General features: G+C 48.7%; 2 protein-coding genes and 1 pseudogene across 10 annotated transcripts; 2 read left to right on the top strand and 1 right to left on the bottom strand.

Moving 5' to 3' along the window:
- Nucleotides 1-178: 178 nt before the first annotated feature.
- ETHE1 (ETHE1 persulfide dioxygenase) lies at nucleotides 179-17,478 on the bottom strand. Of its 2 annotated transcripts, XM_023245255.2 has the most exons (7): nucleotides 17,326-17,478; nucleotides 16,799-16,943; nucleotides 16,541-16,689; nucleotides 3,064-3,193; nucleotides 1,049-1,138; nucleotides 531-647; nucleotides 179-366 (listed from the first exon to the last, which is right to left on the bottom strand). In XM_023245255.2, the coding sequence occupies exons 1-7, from the start codon at nucleotides 17,404-17,406 to the stop codon at nucleotides 314-316; spliced, it is 765 nt and encodes a 254-aa protein (XP_023101023.1). In that variant the 5' UTR covers nucleotides 17,407-17,478; the 3' UTR covers nucleotides 179-313. The 2 variants fall into 2 exon arrangements, with proteins under 2 accessions (XP_023101023.1, XP_023101024.1); XM_023245256.2 differs by lacking the exon at nucleotides 16,541-16,689 and having other exon boundaries at nucleotides 17,326-17,468.
- Nucleotides 2,115-2,227, top strand: LOC111558191 (annotated as a pseudogene).
- Nucleotides 17,479-22,327: 4,849 nt separating the features above from the next.
- ZNF575 (zinc finger protein 575) lies at nucleotides 22,328-24,978 on the top strand. Of its 8 annotated transcripts, none has more exons than XM_011289921.4 (4): nucleotides 22,328-22,488; nucleotides 22,769-22,864; nucleotides 23,302-23,458; nucleotides 23,931-24,978. In XM_011289921.4, the coding sequence occupies exons 3-4, from the start codon at nucleotides 23,377-23,379 to the stop codon at nucleotides 24,587-24,589; spliced, it is 741 nt and encodes a 246-aa protein (XP_011288223.1). In that variant the 5' UTR covers nucleotides 22,328-22,488; nucleotides 22,769-22,864; nucleotides 23,302-23,376; the 3' UTR covers nucleotides 24,590-24,978. The 8 variants fall into 8 exon arrangements, with proteins under 8 accessions (XP_011288223.1, XP_019675015.1, XP_011288222.1 ...); XM_019819456.3 differs by having other exon boundaries at nucleotides 23,261-23,458; XM_011289920.4 differs by having other exon boundaries at nucleotides 22,769-22,883.
- The last annotated feature ends 877 nt before the right edge of the window (nucleotides 24,979-25,855 follow it).

The raw sequence follows: 25,855 nt of genomic DNA, 5'->3' as shown, positions 1-25,855 counted from the left end.
CCCTGCCCCAGATACGAGTTTCTGATCTTGTGAGTTGGAAAATTTCCTCCTTCCAGGCACCCTGGATCTTCAGTGACCTTGCTCACCCCCTTGGCCTCTCTAGACCCAGACAACCAATTGGTTCCCCCAGAAAATGGACAGAAATAAGATTCAGAGCAACAACAAAACAAAACAAAAAGAAATTTTTTAAATTTTATTTAAGAAGCTCAAGGGCTGGTGAGGGAGGGGAAGAAGAGAGGCTTCGGTGATGGCGCCCCTCTCTGTACCCCACCTAGTGCATTCTTAACGGATATGAGCACCTGACAAAGCCAGGTCAGGAAGGGGGAGTCTGGATCCCACAGCGCATATTAGCTGGAACAGCAATGTCTGAAAGGAAGAAACCAAGGTTAAAACAAAGGGCTCCAGCAGACCCCCTCATGCCCCACCGGGGACCCCGAAATCCTAGGAGCCCTTCTTCTTTGGGAAACTAGAGTTCTGGCCCTGAGCCCCACCCTCCCTCAGACCCAGCAGTCCCGGCCCCAAATGCTCACCTATCTGCTGAGGCTTGGGCAAGTTCAGGTTGTCCATGACCTTGACAAATTCCTCACAGCTGAGAGTGAGCCGAGGGTTCAAAGTCCTCTCCTCCTCCACAGTGGACACTGTGAGCCCTAGTGGCCAAGGGAGGGGAAGAATGTCAACCTGGCAAGTGCCTGGGGCTTCCTAGGACTACACTTCCCAGGAGGCTTCGGGTGCATCTCGGGCCTGGGACTAATAGGCTCTTCCCAGAATGTTCCTGAGATCGCTGGCTCTCCTCAAAGGGCACTATGGGAAATGTAGTTTCCCACCTTCCCTAAGCTCTATAAGGAAGTCCCTGGAAAACTCTTGCCCTCCGGAATTCTAGTTGTAGTTTCTCCATCCACACTCGGCACACCTAAGCACTTAATCTTTTTTGGCCAGAGAAATTTCTAGGAATTGTAGTCTCCATGCCCCACAAGGACTACAGCAGTTTGGTACGCCCTCTCAAATGGAAAGTTATAGAAGTCCCATACCTCCCCCAGGAAGCCCTCACCATGGTAATCATGAGCAGGGTAGACCAGACAGTCTCCTGGAAGCGTGAAGATCTTTTCATGGACTGAGTGGTACAAGGTCTTAGCACAGCCTGGGGAGGGAAAGTTCGGAGGAGTGAATCAACAGGACAGGAGCCCTCTAATCCCTTCCTTCAAGAAAAGGGTGGGAGGATAAAATCACATAGCTAAACCGCCCCCCTCATTTCCTGCCAGTACCCCCCTGCCTAGGCACAGAAAGAGAGGAAAGGGCGTTCTAGACAGATGGAACAGCATCGGCAAAGAATTGAGGAGTGGTGAGAAATTCGCCATGGTGGTAAATAAGGTTGGGATGAGATCCTGAAGCACCAGTTGTGCCCTCAGCCTGGGGATACCAAGAAAAGCTTCAGGGCAGGGAGGCTGGACTAGAAGATAAGAAACTGAAGACATGAGGCCAAAGAGAATGGTTCCAACAACAACCTCTGAGTCCTCAACTGGGGCGGGGGCAAACCTCCTCTAGACCATCATTCCCGCCATTCATGTCAGCCCAATCCTTCAGTTTCCTAACTGTGCCGGGAGTGGATAAATGGGAGATGAGGCACCTCGGAAAGAGACAGACAGACACAGACGGAGACATAAGGAGAGGAAGAGGAAGCAAGAGGCAGCCTGGGGCTCTGGTTACACACTTCCAGCTCATGGTTGTCCTATCTTTCCTCTGTCTTTATCAGGGCAGCTAAATCCTCCCAATCTAGTGTCAGCCCCATATTCGCATGCACACGCACGCGCGCGCACGCACATGCACACACGCTCAAGGGCAGGCACACCCAGAGATTCTGAAACTAAACTCCCTTCCCACGGTGAAACTCCTGAATCTAACTGCCCCCCTAGCAGCTGAACTCCTGAATCAAACTCACACCCCTCCCCACTGTGACACCTCCAGCAGCCAAACTCCTTATGGGGTTTAAAAAGATGTCCACAGGGGCGCCTGGCTGGCTCAGTCGGTAGAGCATGTGACTCTTGAGCTTGGGGTTGTGGGTTCAGGTCCCACATTTGATGTAGAGATTACTCAAAAAAATAAATAAGTAAAAAAGGGCTCCCTTGGGCGGTGCACACACTACAATTGGAATGATACAGAAAAGGTTAGTGTGGCCCCTATGCTAGCGTGACATACAAATTCCGTGAAGCATAAATATTAAAATATTATTAAAATGAATAATAAATATATGTCCACAAACTCACTGACACTTTTCTGTTCAAAATGTGATCCTTCCCCTCGCCTTGACTTAGTGGTCTCCACTAAGTGACTTGCAATGAATAAATAGGATATTGCAGAAATGACAGAGGTTAACTTCTGAGACTCGGTCATTAAGAAAAAGTTAGGGCTTCAGACTGCTTGCCCGTTGCATCTCTCTGATCATGCCCTCTGGAGGAACCCCGCTGCCAGGTCATGAAGACAAAGTACCCCCATGGAGAGGTCACATGGTGAGAAACTGAGGCCTCCTGCCAACAGTGGGAGCCAGCTTGCCAGCCATGTGAGTGAGGCGCCTTTGGAAGTGGACCCTCCAGCCCCAGTCACGCCTTCAGATGACTGCAGCCCAGGCCCTAGCTTGACTGTGCCCTCCATGAAAGACGCTGAGCCGGAACCACCCAGCTAAGCTACTCCCAGAGTCCTGACTCTCAGAAGTTATGCGAGATAATGTTAATCATTGTTTTAAGTCATTACACTCTGGGGTCATTTGTGTCACAGCGATAGATAACTAACGCCCCCCCCCACCCTTGAATCTAACTGTCCCTCAATACAGTAAACCACTGCATCTGCCCCCCCAAGGGTCATGACTCTAACTCTCCCCGACTCCAGCATCTAAACTTCTTGAATCTAATCCTGACCCCCTAAAACCCCCATTCATTCATTCTTACAACAGGTCCTTAAAACTCTGGTGTCATTCTAACACCCATTCATTCATTCTTACAACAGGTACTTAAAACTCTGGCCCACGCATAACCATCCTACGATCTCAGGCTGGAGAAGGGGGCCTGTGACCTTGCTGGAAGTCCGTTCGCCCACACCCTCGGATGAGCAGGGCATCTCCAGTGAAGGCCATGCTGTGGTCATTCAGGACGAAGGTGACACAGCCTGGGGTGTGGCCGGGGCTGGCGCGGGTCTCCAAGGCCTGGTGGGGAAGGAGTGTACAGACAGTTATCAATAAGCCAAGGACTCTGGTCTGATGGCAAAACTCACCCCAGAAGCACCCATCCCACCTCAGGATCACATCTAGCTAGCATAGTTTTTTGCAAAAAGATTAGGTGTGCCTGGGTGGCTCAGTCAGTTAAGCGCCTGACTCTTGATTTCAGCTCAGGTCATGATCTTGCTGTTCATCGGATCGAGCCAGGCATCGTCTGCCTCTGCACTGACAGCATGGAGCCTGTTGGGTATTCTCTCTCTCCCTCTCTCTCTCTGCCCCTCCCCCATGCACATGCTTGCTCGCTCTCTCTCTCTCTCTCTCAAAATAAATAAATACACATTTTAAAAAATTAAATAATAAAATTATGTTATTGAAATGAAATTAAAGATGCTATACACAAATATTTAATGACATGAAAATATGTTAAATATCCGGTAAGTGCTAAAAGCAGATTAAAAAAAAAAAAAAAAAACTTGTACAGTGTCATCTTTTAAAAAAAATTTATTCATTCACGCAAAATATATTTTTTTCTTTAGACTTTTCCTACATTAACAATTTTTAAACAGAAAACATGTCATTTTATAATTAAAAGTAAAACACAAAATTCAGGATAAACTAAAGATGTAAACATTAAAAGAACCATAAGAATTCTAGAGAGAGAAAAAAGAATTCTAGAAGAAAATATATAAGGATATTATGAGTATATAAGAATATATATAAAATCATATAAAGATATATATAATCTTTTTTTTTAAAACATGACTTTTTTTTTTAACGTTTATTTATTATTGAGAAACAGAGAGAGACAGAGTATGAGCAGGGAGGGGCAGAGAGAGGGGGAGACACAGAATGAGAAGCAGGCTCCAGGCTCTGAGCTGTCAGCAGGGAGCCCGACGCGGGGCTGGAACTCACGAACCGCGAGATCATGACCTGACCTGAAGTCAGACGCTCAACCGACTGAGCCAGCCAGGCGCCCCAAAGATATATATAATCTTATAAATACATAAGGAGATTATACACACATACACACACACACACACACACACACACACACGGAAAAACAGTGACAAGGATGACCACATAGTTTAACTTCATCATAGAAAAAAACAAAATAAGAGTTAAAAGACAAAAAACTCAGACAATAGTCACAGCATGTATAAGAAAGTATTATAAAGTGTGAATAGCCATCATATATAAACAGCTCCTAAGCATCAATAAAAACTCCCAAAAGAAAAATGCACAAAAGAAAAAAAAAGAGGCAATTATGGAAGAGGAAACAAATAGTCAAAAACCATCTGAAACAATATTTGATCTCCCTTTTTTGGGAGAAAAGGAGGGAGATTTAAATGTTAAAAACCCTCACTTTTCACGTACCAGATTGGCAACTGTTAGGGTATTGCTCAGGGTGTTTGAGGCAAGCCCTTTTGTTTCCCGGACGAGGGTATGACTCCATGTAGCCATTTCAGAGGGCAAGTTTGTAGTGTTTACCAGCATCTCAAATGTGCACTCTTTCTGACCCCTCAAAGTTACTGCTAAGACGCTGCTGTTAAGAACTTCCGACACATGTGCAAAAAACGCCCACTCAGGAAAATCCTCATTATCTAAATTCCCACACTCAGTTCAGGGAAGCAACTGTCAGAAAACAATTGTTACCCTAATGATCTAACAACCACTTAGAAGATTAGTTCCCGCTCACATAGCACCCCTCCCACCAATTAGCATCCTGGTCCAGGTCAGTCTAATCAGCAGATTATAGAAGGGCACCATGTGCAGACCCTGTGTCCACACCCAGCACCCATTCTGCCCTTCCCCACTCACAGGTCTCCAGTTTGGCTCGGGGCATCCGTGTGCCCAGCCAAGCACTTCCTTAGCCTCCATGGTAGCTTGGGTGGCTTCTGACACGGTTCTCTGGCCACCAAGATCTCCGTAAATGTCTGAGAATGTCTGAGAAAGCTTTTCCCTTCCTGATACAAGAGTTTGGCACCTCTCCTTCCCACTTCATCTGGTTCTGGACAAAGGTGTGATGGCTGCAGCTGCAGCAACCACCTTGCAACCATGAAAAAGAATCCCCAAAATGATAGCGCTGCTTAATCGGACCATGACTGCCTTCTTCCAGACTCTATTACAGGAGAACGTTGAACACCCAATTATTTAAGCCACTGTATGGTTTTTTAAGTCATGTATTGGTTTTTCAGCCAAACACCTTCCTAGCTCATATATAATAGGATGTGCAATGCCAAACAAATGCAAAGCAAAATCACAGACCTTGCAAAAGCTTGTGGGAAAAATCGCAGGCATCCTGCACCAAATTAACACCTTTTGGTGGCAGCAAAGGGATGATCTTTCACTTTTTATTTGGTCTGTTTCTGTACTCCCTGAATTTTTCTTTCTCAGGAGCCTTTATTTCATTTTATTTTTATTTAAATCCAAGTTAGTTAACATATAGTGTGACAGTGGTTTCAGGAATAGAATTTACTGATTTATCACTTACATAGAACACCCAGTGCTCATCCAACAAATGTCCTCCTTAATGCCCCTTGCCCATTTAGCCCACCCCCCACCCAACACCCCGCCAGCAACCCTCAGTTTGTTCTCTGTGTTTAAGGGTCTCTTATCACCTGTCTCCCTCTCTGTTTTTATCTAATTTTTCCTTCCCTTCCCTTGTGTTCATCTGTTTTGTGTCTTAAAGTCCTCATATAAGTGAAGAAGTCATATGATTTTTGCCCTTCTCTGACTAATTTTACTTAGCATAATACCCTCCAGTTCTATCAGTGTTGCAAATGGCAAGATTTCCTTCTTTTTGATTGCTGAGTAATACTCCATTGTATATATAGACCACATCTTCTTTATCCATTCATCCATCGATGGACATTTGGGCTCTTTCCATACTTTGGCTATTGTCGATAGCGCTGCTATAAACATGGGGGTGTAAGTGCCCCTTCAAAATAGCATCCCTGTATCCCGTGGATAAATGCCTAGTAGTGCAATTGCTGGGTCGTAGGGAAGTTCCATTTTTAGTTTTTTGAGGAACCTCCATACTGTTTTCCAGAGTGGCTGCACCAGCTTGCATTCCCACCAGCAGTGCAAAAGTGTTCCCCTTTCTCCACATCCTCGCCAACATCTGTTGTTGCCTGAGTTGTTAATGTTAGCCATTCTGACAGGTGTAAGGAGGTATCTCATTGTGGTTTTGATTTGTATTTCCCTGACGATGAGTGACGTGGAGCATCTTCTCATGTGGAGGTTGGCCAGCTGGATGTCTTCTTTGGAGAAGTGTCTATTCATGTCTTTTGCCCATTTCTTCACCGATTATGTGTTTTTTGGGTATTGAGTTTGATAAGTTCTTTATAGATTTTGGATACTAACCCTGTATCTCTGAATTTTTTTTAAAACAAAAGGCATGGGTGTCTTTTAAACTAAATATTGTGATGGATGATCAGGAGTGGTGTTCAAAGTAGTGAATCACAGTTGTAGCAATGGGTAGTGACCAATCAGAAGGACATCAGCCATGAACAACCAGTACAGTTAGAAAGTATCTATATGGTCTATATGGTACAGTAAAAGTATATATATGGTATATGTAATTGTGTATGTATATAAATTGGACAAAATTTTAATATCAATTGAGCAAAATCCTGCTTGCCACGTAGATCAAGATTCCTCAGGCCCTTGGTGATGGAATCTGTGTGGCAAGTGGCTTGGCTAGTGAGCGGTATCTCTGGCCATTCCCTTCTCTGGAATATCTAGAATCCGTCCTCCACCACCATGTACCTCCCACCGTCCCACCCATCTTGGGCCTCATCCTCTCCTGCTTGGAACAACCACCAGCATCCTCCCTGGCCCGCCAGCCTCCATCCATCTCCCGCATGACCCTGAAGGGGGTTTCTATTGCCCAGATTCAAACCTGCTCCTCTCTGCTCAAGACTCTTCCTTGGCTCCCACTGTCCCCAGGGCAGGGTTCTGGGTCCTCGGCCTAACTTTTGAAATGCCCCTGTTCTGGTGCCTGTCCACCTTCACAGCCCAATGTCCTATAACATCCTCCATTTCTCAACACGCCCAGCTACTCTGAAACCCAGGGTCATTTCCAGAAAGCACCAGGTTTTTCCACACCTCTTGCCCATGCAATTCTCTCTGCTAGGTACACCCTTCCCTCTTCACCCATTAGTCAGATCGACTCATTTCCAAGAGCCCTGACATTGACTGACCCCTTCTCCTGTGCCGGGCTCTCTTCTAAGTGTTCAACTCGACTGAACTCATTCAGTCCACACACACCCTTATGAGGTAGGTACCGTTCCTGTGCCCATTCTGCAGATGAGGAAACTGAGGCACAGGATGAGAATAAGAACGTGCCAACTATAACCATATACTAGAATATGAACGAATCTCACGGATAAGACAAAAGCAAATAAAATGCACTAGACACAGAAGAGCAGAAAGGTGTGGAATGGAATAGGATGGATGGGGCAAGGAGGGGGATAGGATAAAGTGAGAAATCTCAGGGTGCCCACTACACAGTACAGGGAAGTGGTATTTCATGAAGTGGAGGTTTCATTGACGAATCCAGAAGGAAAACATCCCATCTCATGGCGGAGGTGCATGGACCAGTGGTCAAGAACAGTTTCCTGAGCCAGGTGACATGGGTTCTAAATTTGGCTCAGCTATTACTAGCTGTGTGTCCTTGCACAAGTCACTTCACCTCTCTGGGCTTCTCTACTCATTTGTAAAATGGGGATAATAATTGTCCCCACCCCATAGGGCTATTACAAGGATCAAATTATTTTGTATCTGTAAAGCACTTAGAAAAATGCCCAGCACACAATAATCGCTGTATAATAAAAGTAACACAATCATGATGATGTTTGAAAATTTGTAAAAACACTGATCTACTGGAACCACAAGGCCTCCTGGGTTCAAATGCCCGCTTGGCCACTTTCTCAGTGTAATTTTGGGGCAAGTCACTTCCCCTCTTTAAAAGGGGGAAAATAGGGGCGCCTGGGTGGCTCAGTCGGTTGAGCGTCTGACTTCAGCTCAGGTCACGATCTCACGGTCCGTGAGTTCGAGCCCCGCATCGGGCTCTGGGCTGATGGCTCAGAGCCTGGAGCCTGCTTCCGATTCTGTGTCTCCCTCTCTCTCTGCTCTTCCCCCGTTCATGCTGTCTCTCTCTGTCTCAAAAACAAACAAATGTTAAAAAAAAAATTTTTTTTTAAATAAAATGGGGAAAATATTTCTGATCTCACTAGGTGGTTATGAAGGTTGAGATCTGTTTGTCAGAGAAGAAACAGCAAAGGTCCAAGGGCCAGATTCAGCCATAGAAGTGTTTTGTTCGGACTGCTCGGGAGCTATGAGAAGTCTGCATTTGTAGTCTATCCTTAAGGAGTAGAAGATTTCGGGGGTGTCTGCTGGCCCAGTTAGTTGAGCATCCCACTCTTGATTTCGGCTCAGGTCATGATCTCAAGGTCATGAGATGGAGCCCTGCATTGGGCTCTGTCGAGCTCCACGCTGACAGCACGGAACCTGCTTAACATTCTCTCTTGGGGCGCCTGGGTGGCTCAGCGGGTTAAGCATCAACTTTGGCTCAAGTCATGATCTCATGATCTCATGGTGAGTTCAAGCCCCATGTCTGTGCTGACAGCTCGGAGCCCGGGGCCTGCTTCGGATTCTGTGTCTCCCTCTCTCTCTGCCCCTCCCCAGCTCACACACACTTGCGCGCTCTCTCTCAAAAAAAAAAAAAAAAAAAAAGTGGAAGATTTCTGAAGAACGTATATTTGCAGCTTCTATTAAAAAAAGAGAGAGAAGGCTTGGCAGTAGACAGACTACATTCCTAAACATGCATAATCAACTCGAATTGTGCAGTGGGTGTCCCGCCTCATACACAGAACACACACCCTAACATTTGCCACAGGCCCCACCACTCCCTGCTGCCTGCAGCAATGTTTGATTATGAAAATCCTTCCAGACAAAAGCTGAGGAAATGCACTTACAGACCTCAGCACAGTGTGTGGCAAGAAGCAAACCCACAAGGCTTGTTAACTATTGTTAAATTCTCATTATTACCACTAACCGATATCAAAATATATACCATCTATTCCAGTTGCCAGCAAAGAAGAAGAAGTTGAGTGACACCACGAGCAAACAACCGGACGCACCCAGCATGTGGAACGTTCTACAAGACAACAGGCCGGAAACTTCAGAAGTCAATGTCATGGTGCAGAAAGGGTATGAAACTATTGTAGAATTATTTGTTGTAGCTTTAAAAAAAACGTTTACTTATTTAGAGAGAGAGTGAGAGGGGAAGGGGCAGAGAGAGGGAGAAAGACCAAGCGGGCCCCACGCTCATCACAGAGCCCAACATGGGACTTAATCCCACAACCATGAGATCATGACCTGGGCAGAACTCAAGAGTCGGCGCTTAACCAACTGAGCCACCCAGGTGGCCGTAAAGTGTTCTAGATTTACATGAACCTCGTTGGGTCCTGGTTCCTAAAAACAGCCTTAAAAATGCTTCCTGGGCACCTGGAGAAATTTGAACATGGCCTGGATTTAAGAATGATTTCAGGGGGCGCCTGGGTGGCGCAGTCGGTTAAGCGTCGGACTTCAACCAGGTCACGATCTCGCGCTGGGTGAGTTCGAGCCCCGCGTCGGGCTCTGGGCTGATGGCTCGGAGCCTGGAGCCTGTTTCCGATTCTGTGTCTCCCTCTCTCTCTGCCCCTTCCCCGTTCATGCTCTGTCTCTCTTTCTGTCCCAAAAATAAATAAACATTGAAAAAAAAAAAAAAGAATGATTTCAGAATTATTGTATATTTTCTGTGACAAAAGATTTTGTAAAAGAATTGTTCTCAAAGTGTGGTCAAGGGAACCTTGAGGGTCTGCGAGGTGAACTATTTTCACGAGAGTAGGAAGACTTCTTCCACCCTTCTTACTGTCATTCTCCCATCAGAGTTCGGTGGTGTTTTCTAGAAGCTCCGTGGCTGGTGATGACGTCACTGCTCTGACGGCTGATGGGAGTACTTGGATATTCTTGTGTTAAAAAAAAAAAGTCTCGGGGCGCCTGGGTGGTGCAGTCGGTTAAGCGTCCGACTTCAGCCAGGTCACGATCTAGCGGTCCGTGAGTTCGAGCCCCGCGACAGGCTCTGGGCTGATGGCTCAGAGCCTGGAGCCTGCTTCCGATTCTGTGTCTCCCTCTCTCTGCCCCTCCCCTGTTCATGCTCTGTCTCTCTCTGTCCCAAAAATAAATAAACGTTGAAAAAAAAAATTAGAAAAAAAAAGTCTCAGTTTTAACTTCTAATGCAGTAAATTTTGTTGGATCTCTGAATAAGTATGTTTTATTTATTTTTTATTCAGGGGCGCCATTCAGACCCTCTGCCTCCCTCTCTCAAAAAAAATAAATTAATTAAAAAAAAAAGTTGTGGGGGTAAGCACCTAATATCTTGACCTCACGCAGGTCACCTGTTCTTGAAACTGGATAATCTCAGCGGCAGAATATTCTGCAGGGATTCCACAGGCCTGCCTAACCGCACATTCTTTCACATTTCTTCTTCCCATCCACGGTGCTGCAAATACATGACACCTTTCAGCAGGTGCTCCTTCCCCGGCTTCCCGCTTTAGGGGTAGCTTCTCAAACTCGGTCCCATCCGCTAACCAACAGGAAAGGGACCCGCCCCGCAAGCTCACTCGCCTCGCAGTTCCCACGGCCCACACTGCCCCCTGGTGGCAGGCGAACTCTTGCCTCCTATTCCATTTGGTCCCCAGGTTCATGCCACGACTCCTTTATTCAAAAGCACTTAATCTTGGGGGCTCCTGGGTGGCTCAGTGGGTTAGGCATCTGACTCCTGATTTTGGTTCAGGCCATGATCTCATGGTTTGTGAGTTCGAGTCCCGCATCTGTCGGCGCAGACCCTGCTTGGGATTCTCTCTCAAAATAAATAAGTAAACTTAAAGCAAAACAAAACACTTAATGTCAACATAACCAACCACTATTTCTGTGCACTCTGAACTCAAAAACCCAAAATGTCTTTTCCCACTGCAACTAAATACTCTGAACCTCCATCGGCCTTCCTTTCCTTTGTGAAAGAAAACGACATTAGTTGTGATGTTCAGAGGACAGTGTACAGATATCTACAACTTGACGGTGAGTCAAAAATTAAGACAGGTGATGGGTGGACCCGACGTACACTGTCAATTTTTCTTTCAACTTTTCTGTATGTTTGCCATTTTTCATAAAATGTTGGGAGGGTTCCCCAATTCAAATAGTTCCAAATAGAAGGAAGCACTGAAATCCTCATTTGGACTACAAGAGGACCACCTGGGAGCTTTTATTTTATTTTTCTTAATATTTTATTTTTAAGTCATCTCTACACCCAACGTGGGGCTTGGACTTAACCTCGAGATCAAGAGTCACAAGCTCTGCTGACTGAGCCAGCCAGGCACCCCACCTGTGAGCTTTTAAAATATACTGGTTCCCTGTGTTCACCCCTAACAATTAAGTCAGAATCTCTAAAGTGGGATCTGGGGGATCAGTATCTGGCAATGCTCTCAATTAACATATTAAACAAACAAGACTAACTTTCTGGATCTGCCACTCCTCGTGGGAGCTGAAATGTTCACATCTCATTGCTCATTAAAACAGAAATTTATTTCTGCAGTGAAACCATCCAAATCTGGCCCACTGTGAATGCAAAATATACAACCAGCGCAAAAAAAAAAAACTGGCAATTTCTACTCAAGTTAAGCGTATGTCAGCCCTATGACCCAGAAAGTCCATTCCTTGGAATTGAGAATAGTGTCCACCAAGAGATCTGTATAAGGACCGTCACAGTCGCATTAGTTCATAATAGCCAAAAACTGGAATCAACCAGCAAAAGGAAAATGGATAGACTGCCATAAATTCATATAGCGAAATGCTCTACATCCGGGGTTGGCAAACTATGGCCGCTGCACCAAATTTGGCCTGTCACCTGTTTTTGTATGGCCTGAGGGCTAAGAATGGTTTTTACACTTTTTTCATGGTTGGAAAAATAAGTAGAAATGGGAGTGGTATTTCATCATACATGAGAATGCCGAAATGAAAATTTCGGAGGCCATAAATAAAGTTTTATTGGAGCACAGCCATGCTTATTCATTTATGCATTGTCTACGACTGCTTTCACACCAACACAACTGAGTGGTTACAACAGAGACCATATGGCCTGCAGAACCGAAAACAGTTACTGTCTGGTCCTTTACAGAAGAAGTTTGCCAATCTCTGCTATATAGCAACAGAAGGAAAGGACTACAACTATATACAACATTGTGTGGAGTAGAAGAAGCCAGGCACAAAAGACCACACATTGTATGACTCCTGTTGACAAGGTCCAGAACACATAGAACTAATCTGTGATTAAATAAGTCAGAAGAGGGGCGCGTGCTGGCTCAGTCAGTAAAGCATGTGATTCTTGATTTCAGGGTAGTGAGTTCAAGTCCCACGTTAGGCATGCAGCCAAGGAAGGAAGGAAGGAAGGAAGGAAGGAAGGAAGGAGAAAGGAGGGAGGGAGGGAGGAAGGAGGGAGGGAGGGAGGGAGGGAGGGAGGGAGGGAGGGAGGAGGGAGGGAGGAAGGAGGGAAGGAGGGAGGGAGGGAGGGAGGGAGGAAGGAGAAAGGAGGGAGGGAAGGAGGGAGGGAGGGAGGGAGGGAGGGAGGAAGGAAGGAAGGAAGGAAGGAAGGAAGGAAGGAAGGAAGGAAGGAGCTAATATTGTAAATCTTAAAAGTCCTTCTCTGGGAATGCAAGCTGGTGCAGCCACTCTGGAAAACAGTATGGAAGTTCCTCAAAAAACTAAAAATAGAACTACCCTACGACCCAGCAATTGCACGACTAGGCATTTATCCAAGGGATACGGGTGTTCTGTTTCGAAGGGACACATGCACCCCCATGTTTATAGCAGCACTATTGACAATAGCCAAAGTATGGAAAGAGCCCAAATGTCCATCAATGGATGAACAGATAAAGAAGATGTGGTGTGTGTGTGTGTGTGTATATATATATATATATATATATATACACACACACACACACACAATGGAGTATTACTCGGCAATCAAAAACAATGAAATCTTGCCATTTGCAACTATGTGGATGGAACTGGAAGGTATTATGCTAAGTGAAATTAGAGAAAAACACAAATCATATGACTTCACTCATATGAGGACTTTGAGACAAAACAGATGAACACGGGGAAGGGAAACAAAAATAATATAAAAACAGGGAGGGGGACCAAACAGAAAAGACTCCTAAATATGGAGAACAAATTGAGGGCTATGGGAGGGGTTGTGGGAAGGGGGATGGGCTAAATGGGTAAGAGGCACTAAGGAATCTACTCCCGAAATCATTGTTTCACTATATGCTAATTAATTTGGATGTAAATTTTAAAAAATAAAATTAAAAAAATTCATCAAAAAAAAAGTCCTTCTCATAAGGGAAAAAAAATTAGAAATAAAAAAATAAGTAAGAAGAATGGTGTTTTGATGGGGGTGTCAATGGCCAGGGAGAAAGACAAGGAAAACTTCTGGGCTGATAGGTATGTTCTGTATCTGGATCTTAGCAATGGATGCTCAAGTGTAAACATATGTAAGAATTACAGGGTGCCCAGGTGGCTCAGTCGGTTCAGCATCAGACTTTGGCTCAGGTCTTGATTTCATGGTTCATGAGTTCGAGCCCTGCATTGGTCTCTCTGCTGTCAGCACAGAACCTGCTTCATATCCTCTGTCTCCCTCTCTCTCTGCCCGCCCCTCCCCCCCACTCTCATGTACACTCTAGCTCTCTCAAAATAAATAAACATTAAATTTTTTTTAATTACCAAGCTGCACATGTACAATATGTGCAATTTCTACCATACAACATGCACACTACAATTCTTTTAATATGGGGGGAAGAAGGGGCGCCTGGGTGGTTCAGTCGATTGAGCGACCGACTTCGGTTCAGGTCATGATCTCATACTCCGTGAGTTCGAGCCCCGCGTCGGGCTCTGTGCTGACAGCTCAGAGCCTGGAGCCTGCTCCGGATTCTGTGTCTCCCTCTCTCTCTGCCCCTCCCCCTCTCATGCTCTGTCTCTCTCTGTCTCAGAAATAAATAAATATTAAAAAATTTTTTTTAATAAATAAATAAATAATAAATAAAATGGAGGGAAGAAAATGAGGGAGGAAAAAAATGGGGCCATCGCTAATGGTATCTAAAGAACACAAATGAAAACCACACAGAACACTGGATAATCATAAAGACAGGTACTGGCAGGGGTTGGCAAGGATGTTTCATTCGCTGCTGGTGGGAACATAAAATGGTGCAGCCACTTTGGATATTGGTCAGTCGGGTCCTCAAAGTATTAAATATATAGAGTGATTATTGATTTAGCAATTCCATCCTAGGTATGTGTATGTATATATATATATATATATATATATATATATATACGCAAAAAGAAATGAAAATGGAGGGACACACAAAAACTCGTACATGAGTATTTTAGCAGCATCATTTATAATCGCCAAAAAGTGGAAAGAGCTAAAATGTCTATTGGCTGATGGATGAATGAATGAGGTATATTCACACAATGGAAGAGTACTCAGCCATAAAAAAGAATGAAATGCTGATAGATGCTACAATACAGGTGAACCTTGAAAATGTAGGGTCAGCAACAGAAGCGCATCAAAAAAGGCCATATAATACATGTTTCCATCTCTATGAAATACCCAGAATAGGCAAGCCTGTAGAAACACAAAGGAGATTAGTGGTTGCCTAAGGCTGTAGGGGCAAGAGGGGAGGGGGCTGGGGTGACAATCAGGGGGAGTGGGATTTCTTTTGGAAGTGACAAAAATATTCTAAAATTAATTGTGGTGACGGATGGACTCAACTCTGAATATACTAAGAAGTGTAAAGTTCCAGTGGATGAATTGGACGGTTTGTGAATTATACCAATTAAGTTGTTTAAAAAAACAGACACAGAAGGGGCGCCTGGGTGGCTGTTTCAGTTAAGCATCCAACTCTTGACTTGGGCTCGGGTCATGATCTCAGCGTTCCTGGGTCCGAGCCCTACATCAGGCTCTGCGTGGACGGTGTGGCTCCTGCTTGGGATTCTCTCTCTCTCCCTCTCTCTCTCTCTCTCTCTCTCTCTCTGCCCCTCCCCTCTCTTAAAATAAATAAATAAATAAACTTAAAAAAAAAAAAAAAAAAGACCCTGACACTAAATTCGCCACAGCTAAACCCTTCAACATGCATGCATGCATGCATTCAGTCAGTCAGTCCAACAAAGGGCTCATCTTGACACAAAATCCCAACAGTTTTTCACTCTTCTGAGCCTTCTCAACTCAAGAAGTGCTTGCTAATACCTGACAATTACGTGCAGTGTATGTAAAAGTACAGTGCATTTTTTTTCACCCGCTTCCAGAAGAGGACTTGAAATGAAGAGGCCACATCCATGTAGCTAAGCCCTCTGATCCCACACACAGCCCTCATTTCCTCTAAATGCTCTGACTCATATAAACTATCCCCATTTAGCAAAACCCTCTAACCTGGAGGCCAAGACTTCATCCTATCCCTTGACCATTCTGTCCCCAAAGTCAGCCAGACTCTCCGTATCTTTAGCCAGTCTGATCAGAAAAACAAAAGCTTTGTTAGGTGTTTCTCCTCCCCCCAGCACCCCCTCCACCTCTATCTATTGCTCTGGGTTGAAATTCTGGCTGGAAATCTGCTGACTAGGCCTGTGACAGCGAAAAAGAGGTAGGAACCTTCAGACCCTTCCTGTGTGAAGCAACAGCCATGCCAAGGGTGAGACAAGCCTGCACGTGGCGGGGGGTGGGAGGGTGGGAGGGGACATTTAAGGAGGTGGTGGCTTGAAGGTGCCCACCCTGCCCTTGCCTGGCCCTGAGAGCGGACACCTCCTTAAATGTTGTGCCCTAGGCCCCTCGATGGCCTCACCCTGATCCTGGCCCTGGGCAACAGGAGGCTCCTTCCTCCAACAGCGGCTCTAGAAGACAGCGCTGGGTCTCTCCCTCAGCCCTGGCTTCAGAATTTTAGCCCTCGATCAACTTTTATGGAGATGCCAGGCCAAAAGAGCTGCTCCAAGGTGGTAGGAAACTCCACAAATGTTGTTGACTCAAGGGGCCTGGCCAAAGACACACCTGCCCAGCCTCTTGCCCCAGTGCCCCACCTGGGTTTATGGCGCCCTCCTCCCAGAGACAAACTCAGGGATCAGAAATCCAGGCCAGAGGCCCCTCCTACCCCAGGATTCTGGAGCCCAAGCCCCCAGTCCCCTCTTCCCTTAGGTCCAAGAAGTCCAGGCCACCACCCTCTCGGGACCCAGGATCCAACTCACGAAGCGCCCGAAGCGGATGGAGTCCCCATCCTCAATGTGCAAGTCAGCCTGGGCCCCGCTAAGGCGGGAGATGACAGACTGGCAGCCGGGGAGTAGGGACCGGAGCAGCCCTGAGCCCGTAATGTGATCCGCGTGGCAGTGGGTATTCACTGGGGGAGAAAGGAGGGCCAGGTCCAGGAGGGCACAGAGGAGGACGCAGGCTTCCCAGCCCCCAACCCCCTCCTCCCTCAGACCCAGGAGTTCGGTCTCCAGACTGACCAGCATACAGCAGCCGCAGCCCCAGTTCCTTGACCAGCTGGGCATCCCGAGGCGCTGTCTCCAGAACCGGGTCGATCAGAATGGCCTCACGGGACTCTCTGTCACCCAACAGGTACGTGTAGGTGCAGCTCTTGGGCTCAAACATCTGGGAAGGGGGCGTGGGACAGGTGAGAACGCAGAACCAGACTTCCACTCACTGGGGACCCAGGACTCCGAGCCTCGATTCGATTCTCTTCCTAAGATCCAGAAGCAGAAACCCCAGCCCCTTCTTTCCCCTCGGCGTCGGGAGTCTGGGGCCCCTGCACCTTACTCCATCTGAACCAATGAGTCCCAACTTTCCAATACTCCCCCCCACCCCCCCCCCACCCCCGCCAAATCAGGGTCTCCAGCAGCCTCTTCCGTCTAGGACTCAGGAGTCCGGCCCCAAGCCCCGGGGATCCCAGATCTCCCTTTCAAGGAACCCGGAGTCCCGCCCCTGCCGCCGCCCAGCGCCCAGTAGTCCCGTTGCGGGTCCAGCGTCCTCGCACCTGCCGTAGGAGGATGGGGACTCCAGACCCGCTGCGCTGGCTGAGCTGCCGCCCGGCGAACCTCAGTGTAGCCCCCGCCATCGCGCCCGCGGCCGGGTGGGACCGAGCTGAGGCGCAGCGCTGGCGGAAGCCGGGTGCCCACTGGCTGACCTGGGCGGGGAGGGGCGGGGCGCGGCGCGGCGCGGGCGGGGCGGGGCGGGGGCGGGGCCGTCTTAAAGGGGCCGCGCCCGCGGCCGCTGGGGTGGGGGTGGGGTTCCAGTCTGGCGAAGAGACTTCGGAGACCGAGAAGAAGGTGAGACAGAGAAACGGCGAACGGGGAGACACTCAAAAGGCGAGGGAGAGACGTTGGGAGAAGCACGGACAGAGAGAGAAATGAAAACCCAACAGGAGGCCCCAATACACTGATAGCGGGACTCCTTGTGTATTTCCGGTGGTTTTTCTCAGGAGAGAAACAGGCAGACAGAAAAGCTCAAAGTCAAGGAGAGAATTTTGCACATTTATTCCTCACTTGGGGTCTCCTGTGTGCCTGGCCCAAGCTGGGAGAAGCTGGGGACCTGGAGGTGAGCCCTGTCGGGTCGGTGAGGGGAATGGTGCAGACATCAGGGCTGAAACACAAGAAGGTTCAGGGATTGCCAGGAGCTCAGGGGAAGGAGGAAACAGGAAAGCAGAGATCTTCAAGCACTCTTTACTGTGAGGTTCCCCCCAAATAAGACCTCTTCACTCTGGGGCCCATTCTTGCTGTTTCTGTAGGATTGCTAGACTGTTCACCAGTCCCTTGAAGGCATGCACACCTTCTGGGTCAGCTGTGAGATGCCGCCCTAAGGCGGCAGAAGAGGTTTAGAAGAGGTTTCTAAGAGGTAGAAACCTGGGCATACCCCTTCCCAACTGTGCGACCTTGGGCTCAAAACTTACCATCTTCTGGGCTTCATTCAGTATGAGTATACTCATCTGTAAAATGAGGTTGAAAAGAGCTCCTCCCTCATTGTGAAGATCTAGTAAGTTCAGACATGTAAAGTAAAGAGTCTGGGAGAGCGCCTGGCACAGAACAAAACTATTATTGTGATTTCATCACCATCCTCAACTCCTTCCGATTCATCACTAGGCCCTGTTTTAAATTTTTTTAATGTTTATTTATTTTTGAGAGAGAGAGAGACAGAGAGAGAGACAAGACAGAGTGCGAGTGGGGGGAGGGGCAGAGAGAGAGGGAGACAGAATCTGAAGCAGCTCCAGGCTCTGAGCTGTCAGCACAGAGCCTGATGCGGGGCTCAAACGCATGAACCGTCAGATCATGTGATCTGAGCCTAAGTCGGAGGCTTAACCAACTGAGCCACCCAGGTAGCCCTATCTAGGCTCTGTTAAGTTAACCTCTCCAATCAGGCCACTTTTCCACCATCACGCCCTCAGCCCCAGTCAAGAGGCAGCAAAGCATAAATGCAAATTACGTGGGTTCCAGGGCCTGGCTGCAGGAGTTTAAATCCTGACCCTGACCCTGTGTGACCTTGAAAAAGTGACCTCCCTCCTTGTGCCTCATTTTCCTTTTTCTGTACAATGGGGAGAATAGTATCGCCTCCTCTTAAAAACTTGCTGTCAGGATGAAATGAAAGAACGTATACCAAACACTCACGATAGTTTCAGGTATACAAGAAGTGCTAACTAAATGCTGGTAGTTAATATTATAATTAATATATAGCAGCCACCTCGCTGGGCTTCTGGCTTCTGCTCTGCCTCCCTACAGTCTGTTTTCCATGCAGCAACCAGAGTGAGCCTTTTAAAATATCAATCACAGGAGCGCCTGGGTGGCTCAGTGGGTTAAGCATCCGATTTTGGCTCAGGTCGGGATCTCCTAGTTTGTGAACTCGAGCCCCATGTCCAGCTCTTCGGGCTCTGCAGTGACAGTGCCTGCTTGGGATTCTTCTCTCCCTGCCCACCCCCCCACTTGAGCTTTCTGCCTCAAAATAAATACATAAAAAAAATTTTTTTTAATGTCAGGGGCACCTGGGTGGCTCAGTCGGTTAAGCGTCCGACTTCAGCTCAGGTCACGATCTCGCGGTCCGTGAGTTCGAGCCCCGCGTCCGGCTCTGGGCTGATGGCTCGGAGCCTGGAGCCTGTTTCCGATTCTGTGTCTCCCTCTCTCTCTGCCCCTCCCCCGTTCATGCTCTGTCTCTCTCTGTCCCAAAAATAAATAAACGTTGAAAAAAAAATTAAAAAAAAAATTCCGATGCAGACGCAGCAAGTGTAATATAAAGATATTTATGGGATATAATGTCCGGCATATGGCTTCAAAATCATCTGGGAGGAGTGGGTGGGGGAATCAAACATTGGCCATCAATAGATAATTGCTGATGCCAGCCACTTCTATTATTAACAATTCTAGGGGCGCCTGGGTGGCTCAGTTGGTTGAGCGTCCGACTTCAGCTCAGGTCATGATCTCACACTCCATGAGTTCGAGCCCCGCGTTGGGCTCTGTGCTGACAGCTCGGAGCCTGGAGCCTGCTTCAGATTCTGTGTCTCCCTCTCTTTCTCTGCCTCTCCCCTGCTCATGCTCTGTCTCTCTCTGTCTCAAAAATAAATAAAAACATTTTAAAAAATTAAAAAAAAAACAATTATATTCTCACGCTTTCTGTATGTTTGAAATAAAACATTGTTCTTAAAAATGAAAAGCAAGGTATGCAGGGGACAATGGCAGAAATGCGATAATGTGAAGAAATGACTCTTGGGGCGCCTGGGTGACCCAGTCAGTTAACGGTCCGACTTTGGCTCAGGGCATGATCTAACAGTTCATGGGTTCAAGCCCCACGTCAGGCTCTGTACTGACAGCTCAGAGCCTGGAGCCTGCTTCGGATTCTGTGTCTCCCTCTCTCTCTGCTCCTCCCCTGCTTGTTCTCTGTCGCTCTCCATCTCTCAAAAATAAATGAACATTAAAAAAAATAATAATAAAAAGAAATGACTCTAAAGTTTGAAAGTTGTGACAATGATATTTTAGTTGTGTTTCAAAGAGAGAAAGAGAGTCCTTATTTTTTAGGAACACAGGTTTAAGTGTTTCTGGATGAAATGTGTGGAATTTGCTTCAAAATAACTCAAGGGACTTAATGGGGGAGGGGATGATGGAAGAAAATTGGTCATGTGGGTGATGGATTGGTGAGGGGCTGGTTATACTCTTCCCCTTTCTTTCTTTTGGTCATGTTTGAAATTTTCCATAAACTAAAACAATTTTCTAAAAAAGAGTATATTGAGGCCCCTGGGTGGCTCAGTTGGTTAAGCGCTTGACTGTTGATCTCAGTTCAGGTCCTGATCTCAGGGTCATGAGTTCAAGCCCCATGTTGGAGTCCACACTGGGCATGGAACCTACTTTAAAAAAAAAAAGAGAGAGAGAGAGAGAGAGAGAGAGAGAGAGAGAGAATATGAAGACCTAAACTAGTTCATGCCACTTCCCATATTTAAAACCCTTCCTTGGTTTCCCACTCAGCTAGACCTTTCTAATTCCTTGATCTCAAGTTCTGTATTGCCCCCAACGTCTATCTACTCATCACAGAGAACTTCTGGCTGTTAATCCTTTCCAGCGTTTATTTGATACAGATTTATTGGACACCTACCCTGTTCTGGACAGAGGGTGAACAAGGCAGACAAGTTGTTCGTCTTAACAGGGAATACATTCTAGAGGACAGGAATACTGTATTAAGTGCCTACCAGGGAGATGTGACAACAGAATAATGAAGAGAAGGGAGCATCATGAGCTACGGTGGACAGGGGAGGCCTTCTGCAGTGGTAATATTTGAAATGAGATCAGAGTGGGGAGTCAGACAAATATGTTGATGGAGGAATGACCTTGGGGGAGGACATAGGGAACCGCTAGTGCAGAAGCCCTGAAGTAGGATGGACCATGGGATGGACCAGCCCTGGAAAGAAGGTGAGTTTGGAGGATGGAGGTAGGAAAGATCCCCTGAACGCAGCATGTTCCTTCCCACCTTGAGCTCTCTGAACTTGCTATTCTGGGACAACTTTGATTCTATCATGGCCTATTTCAATGCACAATAAAAACAAAAAGTAATATTGGTAACATGCATTGAGCACTGTAGGCACTGGTCTAAACTTTCCATTGATTACTGAATTTAATCCTAACATCCCAGAAAGATGAAGGGACTTGGCCAAGGTTACACAGATAGAAAGTGGCCAAGTCAAGATTCCAAACTGGTTACCCAGGCAATCCGGCTCCAGAGTTCGAATAACCCTACACCTAACACCCAGGGCTCCTAGGACTCCCCAGACCTTATCACACTGAAGACCCACCCATGCAGGGCATTTTTATGGGCACTTCACGGTCATTCCCGTGCTGGGCGGGAAAGTGCACCGTCACGGCCCGGGGAAGGGTGCCAAGGGTGGCACCCAGGGCCTGGCACCAGGAGATCCAACCCTCCCAAGAACTCCCGCTGGGATATTTCGGGAACCGCCATCCCCCTCCCCTTACCACATCTGGCCCGGGGCATTGGGGTGGGAGGGGCTGAGATTCTTGAATCACCCAATGGCGAAGGGTGCCGGGGGCCTATGCAAATAACACATTTTTTATTGGACCTCAGCTCTCTCTGAACCTGGAGTCTCACCCCGCCCACTCACGAAAAATTGGCCTGACTTCTTTGCAAAAGCCTTGGGCAGACGTTCCTTGCAATTCCCTCCGGAGAGTGAACTCAGGCTCCCAACGAATTCTCGAAAGGAAGGGGGACACAGAGAGGGAAGGTGCCTATGCTGGGCAGTGTCTCAGTGATCTCTAAACCCAGTTTCCCCGAGTTAGGTCCTGCACGTGCTTGACTCCACTCAGCCACCGTAGGCCCCGCAAGCCGCAGTACACTTTCCTATAGCCCTTAGACTAGCTCCGCGCTTGCTCACCAACTTGCCTGCCTCGCGCACCCACCCCTTCGATTTCTTCTCCCGCGGCAGCCTCAGCTGGCCGCGACTGCGCATGCGTACTGACGCCCCCACCGGGCCCCGCGTGGGAGGAGTGGATGGAAATGAGGCTGGGCAGAGCAACTCGCGCACCCTCCCTCCCCTCCCGTCGCTGGGCGCGCGCCGGGAGGTGCAGCTCCGCCGCGTCCGAGGGCAGCGCAGCAGCTGCAGCGGCCGCTGCGGGAGGGGCCCGGAGCCCCGCCCCCGGGGAGGGGCCTTCCGCAGGTGAGCCGGGCTCGGGTCCGGGCCTGGATGCCTGGGTCTTCGGGAAGTGGATTGGGGGCTGGACGCCAGGATCTCCCGGAAAAGAATCGATTGGAGTCCTGATGCATAGGTTCCGGAGGGACTGCATTGGTGCCTGAGCCTTGGTAGGGTGCATTGGTGCCCGAATGCCATGATTCCGAGGGGTGCACTGAGGCCCGGACGCCTGAGACCCCGAAGGAGAAATCCATTAGGCGTCTCTTAATCGCAAGACAGGCCACATTCTTTCTGCATCTCCCTCCAGGTCTCCCCTCTACCCTCCACGCTGGGGATGAAATTTAGCAACAAGAAGGAAGCAGTTCACGCGGCGTCCATGGACTGAGACTAAACCGCGACTCCGGTAAAGCTACCTATTGGAGGTGAATCCCGCCCACTGAGCTCAGGCCCCTCCCCTGGGACAGAGTTGTAAAAGACCCGCCCACCCCTCTGGAAGGCCCCTCCCCTGGGTCTGAGTGGCTTTGGAGCCTATTTATATGGCCCCGCCCATTCCCGTCTTAGTTTCCACTGCTGGGAGGTTCTAATGGGGGGAGGTCCCGCCCACTGTGGATCCAGGCTTCGGCAGCGCCGCGCTCAGGACAGCCCCAGAGTTTAAGTTGTAGAGGCCTCGCCCACTCCGTTCAAGGGCTCCAAGCCTGGGTCTAAGTTGCAAAGGGTCACGTTTGCATAAACCCCCGCTAGTTGTGCTTTTAGGCTCCGCCGGCCCGCAAGCAACACCTGCCCTGCCTTTGGATTCCAGACTTAAGACCTCGCTCCTAAAACACTGGTCCGTGATTTTAGGCCCTATAGCCTATCCCCATCAGCCTGATCATCACCGGCGTGGCCTAGCTCCCTCTGGGTTCCTGGGCCAGCAAGATGCTGGAACGAGATGCGGAGTCCGCGGCCGGGGACACGGATCCTAGTCCCACCGGCAAGGAACCTATAACCAAAGGAGGAGGTGAGAGCAGTCCCGCCTGTGAGTAGGGGGCATTCTACAGGAATTGGGGCCAAGAGAATCACATTTTGAGGGAATCTCAGGGCGAAAGTTTGAAGGCCTAGGGTGATGGCCATTTGGGTTGCTCCGAATCGCGTTCTGGGGAATCGTACTATTTGGCGTTGGGGAAATTCAGTGATCATTTTTGGGGCTCAGAAAATTCAAGGAGGGTCAGGGGGTTTGATATGTGGAATTTCAGGGTGATCACTTGGGAATGTACTAGAAACGAACATCTTAGTCGCTTTGGGGTTCCAGCTCCGTAACCCTTTGGAGCCCCTTAGGATGATCATTTGAGGAATCTCAGTATGACCCTTGAGTGTCCAGATACACTCCAAGTATCAAGGCTGGGACGGGGTGGGGGGGAGGGGAGGGAAGCCTGGCCTAAATTCAGGTTGTTGGCTGATGCCTGGAGCCCACCCGCCCTCCTGTCCTGTAGCTCCCCACCAAGGCTCGCCGCAGAAGCCCAGCCAGTCGGTTCCCGGGCCTGCCACGTCCGCGGGGGCGCCTTCTCGACCCCGCCGGCGGCCCCCGCCCCAGCGCCCGCACCGCTGCCCCGACTGTGACAAGGCCTTCTCGTACCCGTCCAAGCTGGCCACGCACCGGCTGGCACATGGCGGCGCCCGCCCGCATCCATGCCCCGATTGCCCCAAGGCCTTCTCCTACCCCTCCAAGCTGGCAGCTCACCGCCTCACACACAGTGGTGCCCGCCCACACCCGTGCCCACACTGCCCCAAAGCCTTTGGCCACCGCTCCAAGCTGGCCGCCCACCTCTGGACCCATGCGCCTGCTCGCCCCTACCCATGCCCGGACTGCCCCAAGTCCTTCTGCTACCCCTCCAAGCTCGCAGCCCACCGCCACACCCACCACGCCACCGACGCCCGCCCTTATCCTTGCCCGCACTGCCCCAAGGCTTTTTCCTTCCCCTCCAAACTGGCCGCCCATCGCCTGTGTCATGACCCCCCCACGGCGCCGGGCAGCCAGGCCACGGCCCGGCATCGCTGCTCCAGCTGCGATCAGGCCTTTGGCCAAAGACGCCTCCTGCTCCTTCACCAACGCAGCCACCACCAGGCTGAGAGCCAGGGGGAGCGCGAGTGAGCCCTCCCCTTGGCTCACAGCGCCCCCCTGCCGCCAGCCCAGGTCAATGAAGAGGTGGCATTTCTAAGCTGGGCTGTATGGAGTTGCCTCTGCTCCACGCTGGGCTCAAACTTACCGGGCTGAGGACTTCTGCTCACCTGTTTGGGGAAGGGAAAGGTGTCACCCATAGTTAGCACTGGGCCCCAAACTATGGGTTTGGAGCTGTGGGTTGAAAGCAAGTCCTGGCTCCGGCTTTTTCCCTCCTATTCATAAGGCGAAAGTAAAAAAGTCTGCTAGCACCGGGGGTTGGTAAGGAATGTGGGGAAACAGGGTCTCTCCTTATTGTGAGTTAAATTGGTGCCTGCATTTTGGCCATTTTGACTGTATCTATAAAAAATTTTAAATGCGCACATGGTCGTGTCAACTATTCCACTTCTAGGAACTTATCCTGTAGATAAACTCAGCACATTGAAATAGGCGTAAGGGTAAGGATGTCCACAGTGGGATGGTTGTGGCCAAAGACGGGAAACCATCCAAGTGCCCATTGGTAGGGGACCAGCTAATAAATTCCCGTAGGGCCACAGAATGGACTATGTTGCTGTAGGAGAAAAAAAAAAAAGTCTGTACAGATGGGGAAAGAGTCCCTAAATATACTAAATAGTAAAAGCAAGAACAAAGGGTATATTACCAAGAGAAAAAAAATTTTTTTAAGTATTTATTTTTGGGGAGGTCACAAGCAGGGGAGGGGCACAGAGAGGGAGACAAAGGATCTGAAGCAGGCTCTGTGCTGACAGGCTGACATCAGCGAGCCTGATGCAGGGCCCGAACTCCTGAACCTCGAGATCACGACCTGAGCTGAGCCGAAGTCGGACACACTCAACCGACTGAGCCACCCAGGTACCCCAGTATAAATTTTTTTTAAAGCTCAAGCTTTAGAGCCAGCCCTGACCCACTACTGGGGGACCTTGGACAAGCTTTGACCCTTCTCTGGAGTCAGATGCCTTATCGAGAACATGGGAGTGTTATAAGGCCTTTAGAAGGACGCAGGCATCATCTCTGGCAGTCACTTCCCTCCTGAAGCCTGTTTCTCCTGCTCTAAAGTAAGAATGACTGAGCTAACCTGGAGCTGCCCTTCACTCTTCAGATGTGTATTAAGTGCCCACAGTGTGCTGGCCCCTGCCCAGGGTGGTGGGAACACACCAGTGAACAAGACAAGCCTGGTCTAGTGAGGGAAGCGGGCACTAATCAAGTAGGGACCAAGAAAAGAAAAGAAAAGAAAAAACCCTA

The sequence above is a fragment of the Felis catus genome, chromosome E2, assembly GCF_018350175.1.
Source record: "Felis catus isolate Fca126 chromosome E2, F.catus_Fca126_mat1.0, whole genome shotgun sequence".
In the NCBI taxonomy this organism is placed as follows: domain Eukaryota; kingdom Metazoa; phylum Chordata; class Mammalia; order Carnivora; family Felidae; genus Felis; species Felis catus.
The sequence above is the reverse complement of the archived record's forward strand: the minus strand, read 5'-3'. Positions and strand labels throughout refer to the sequence as shown.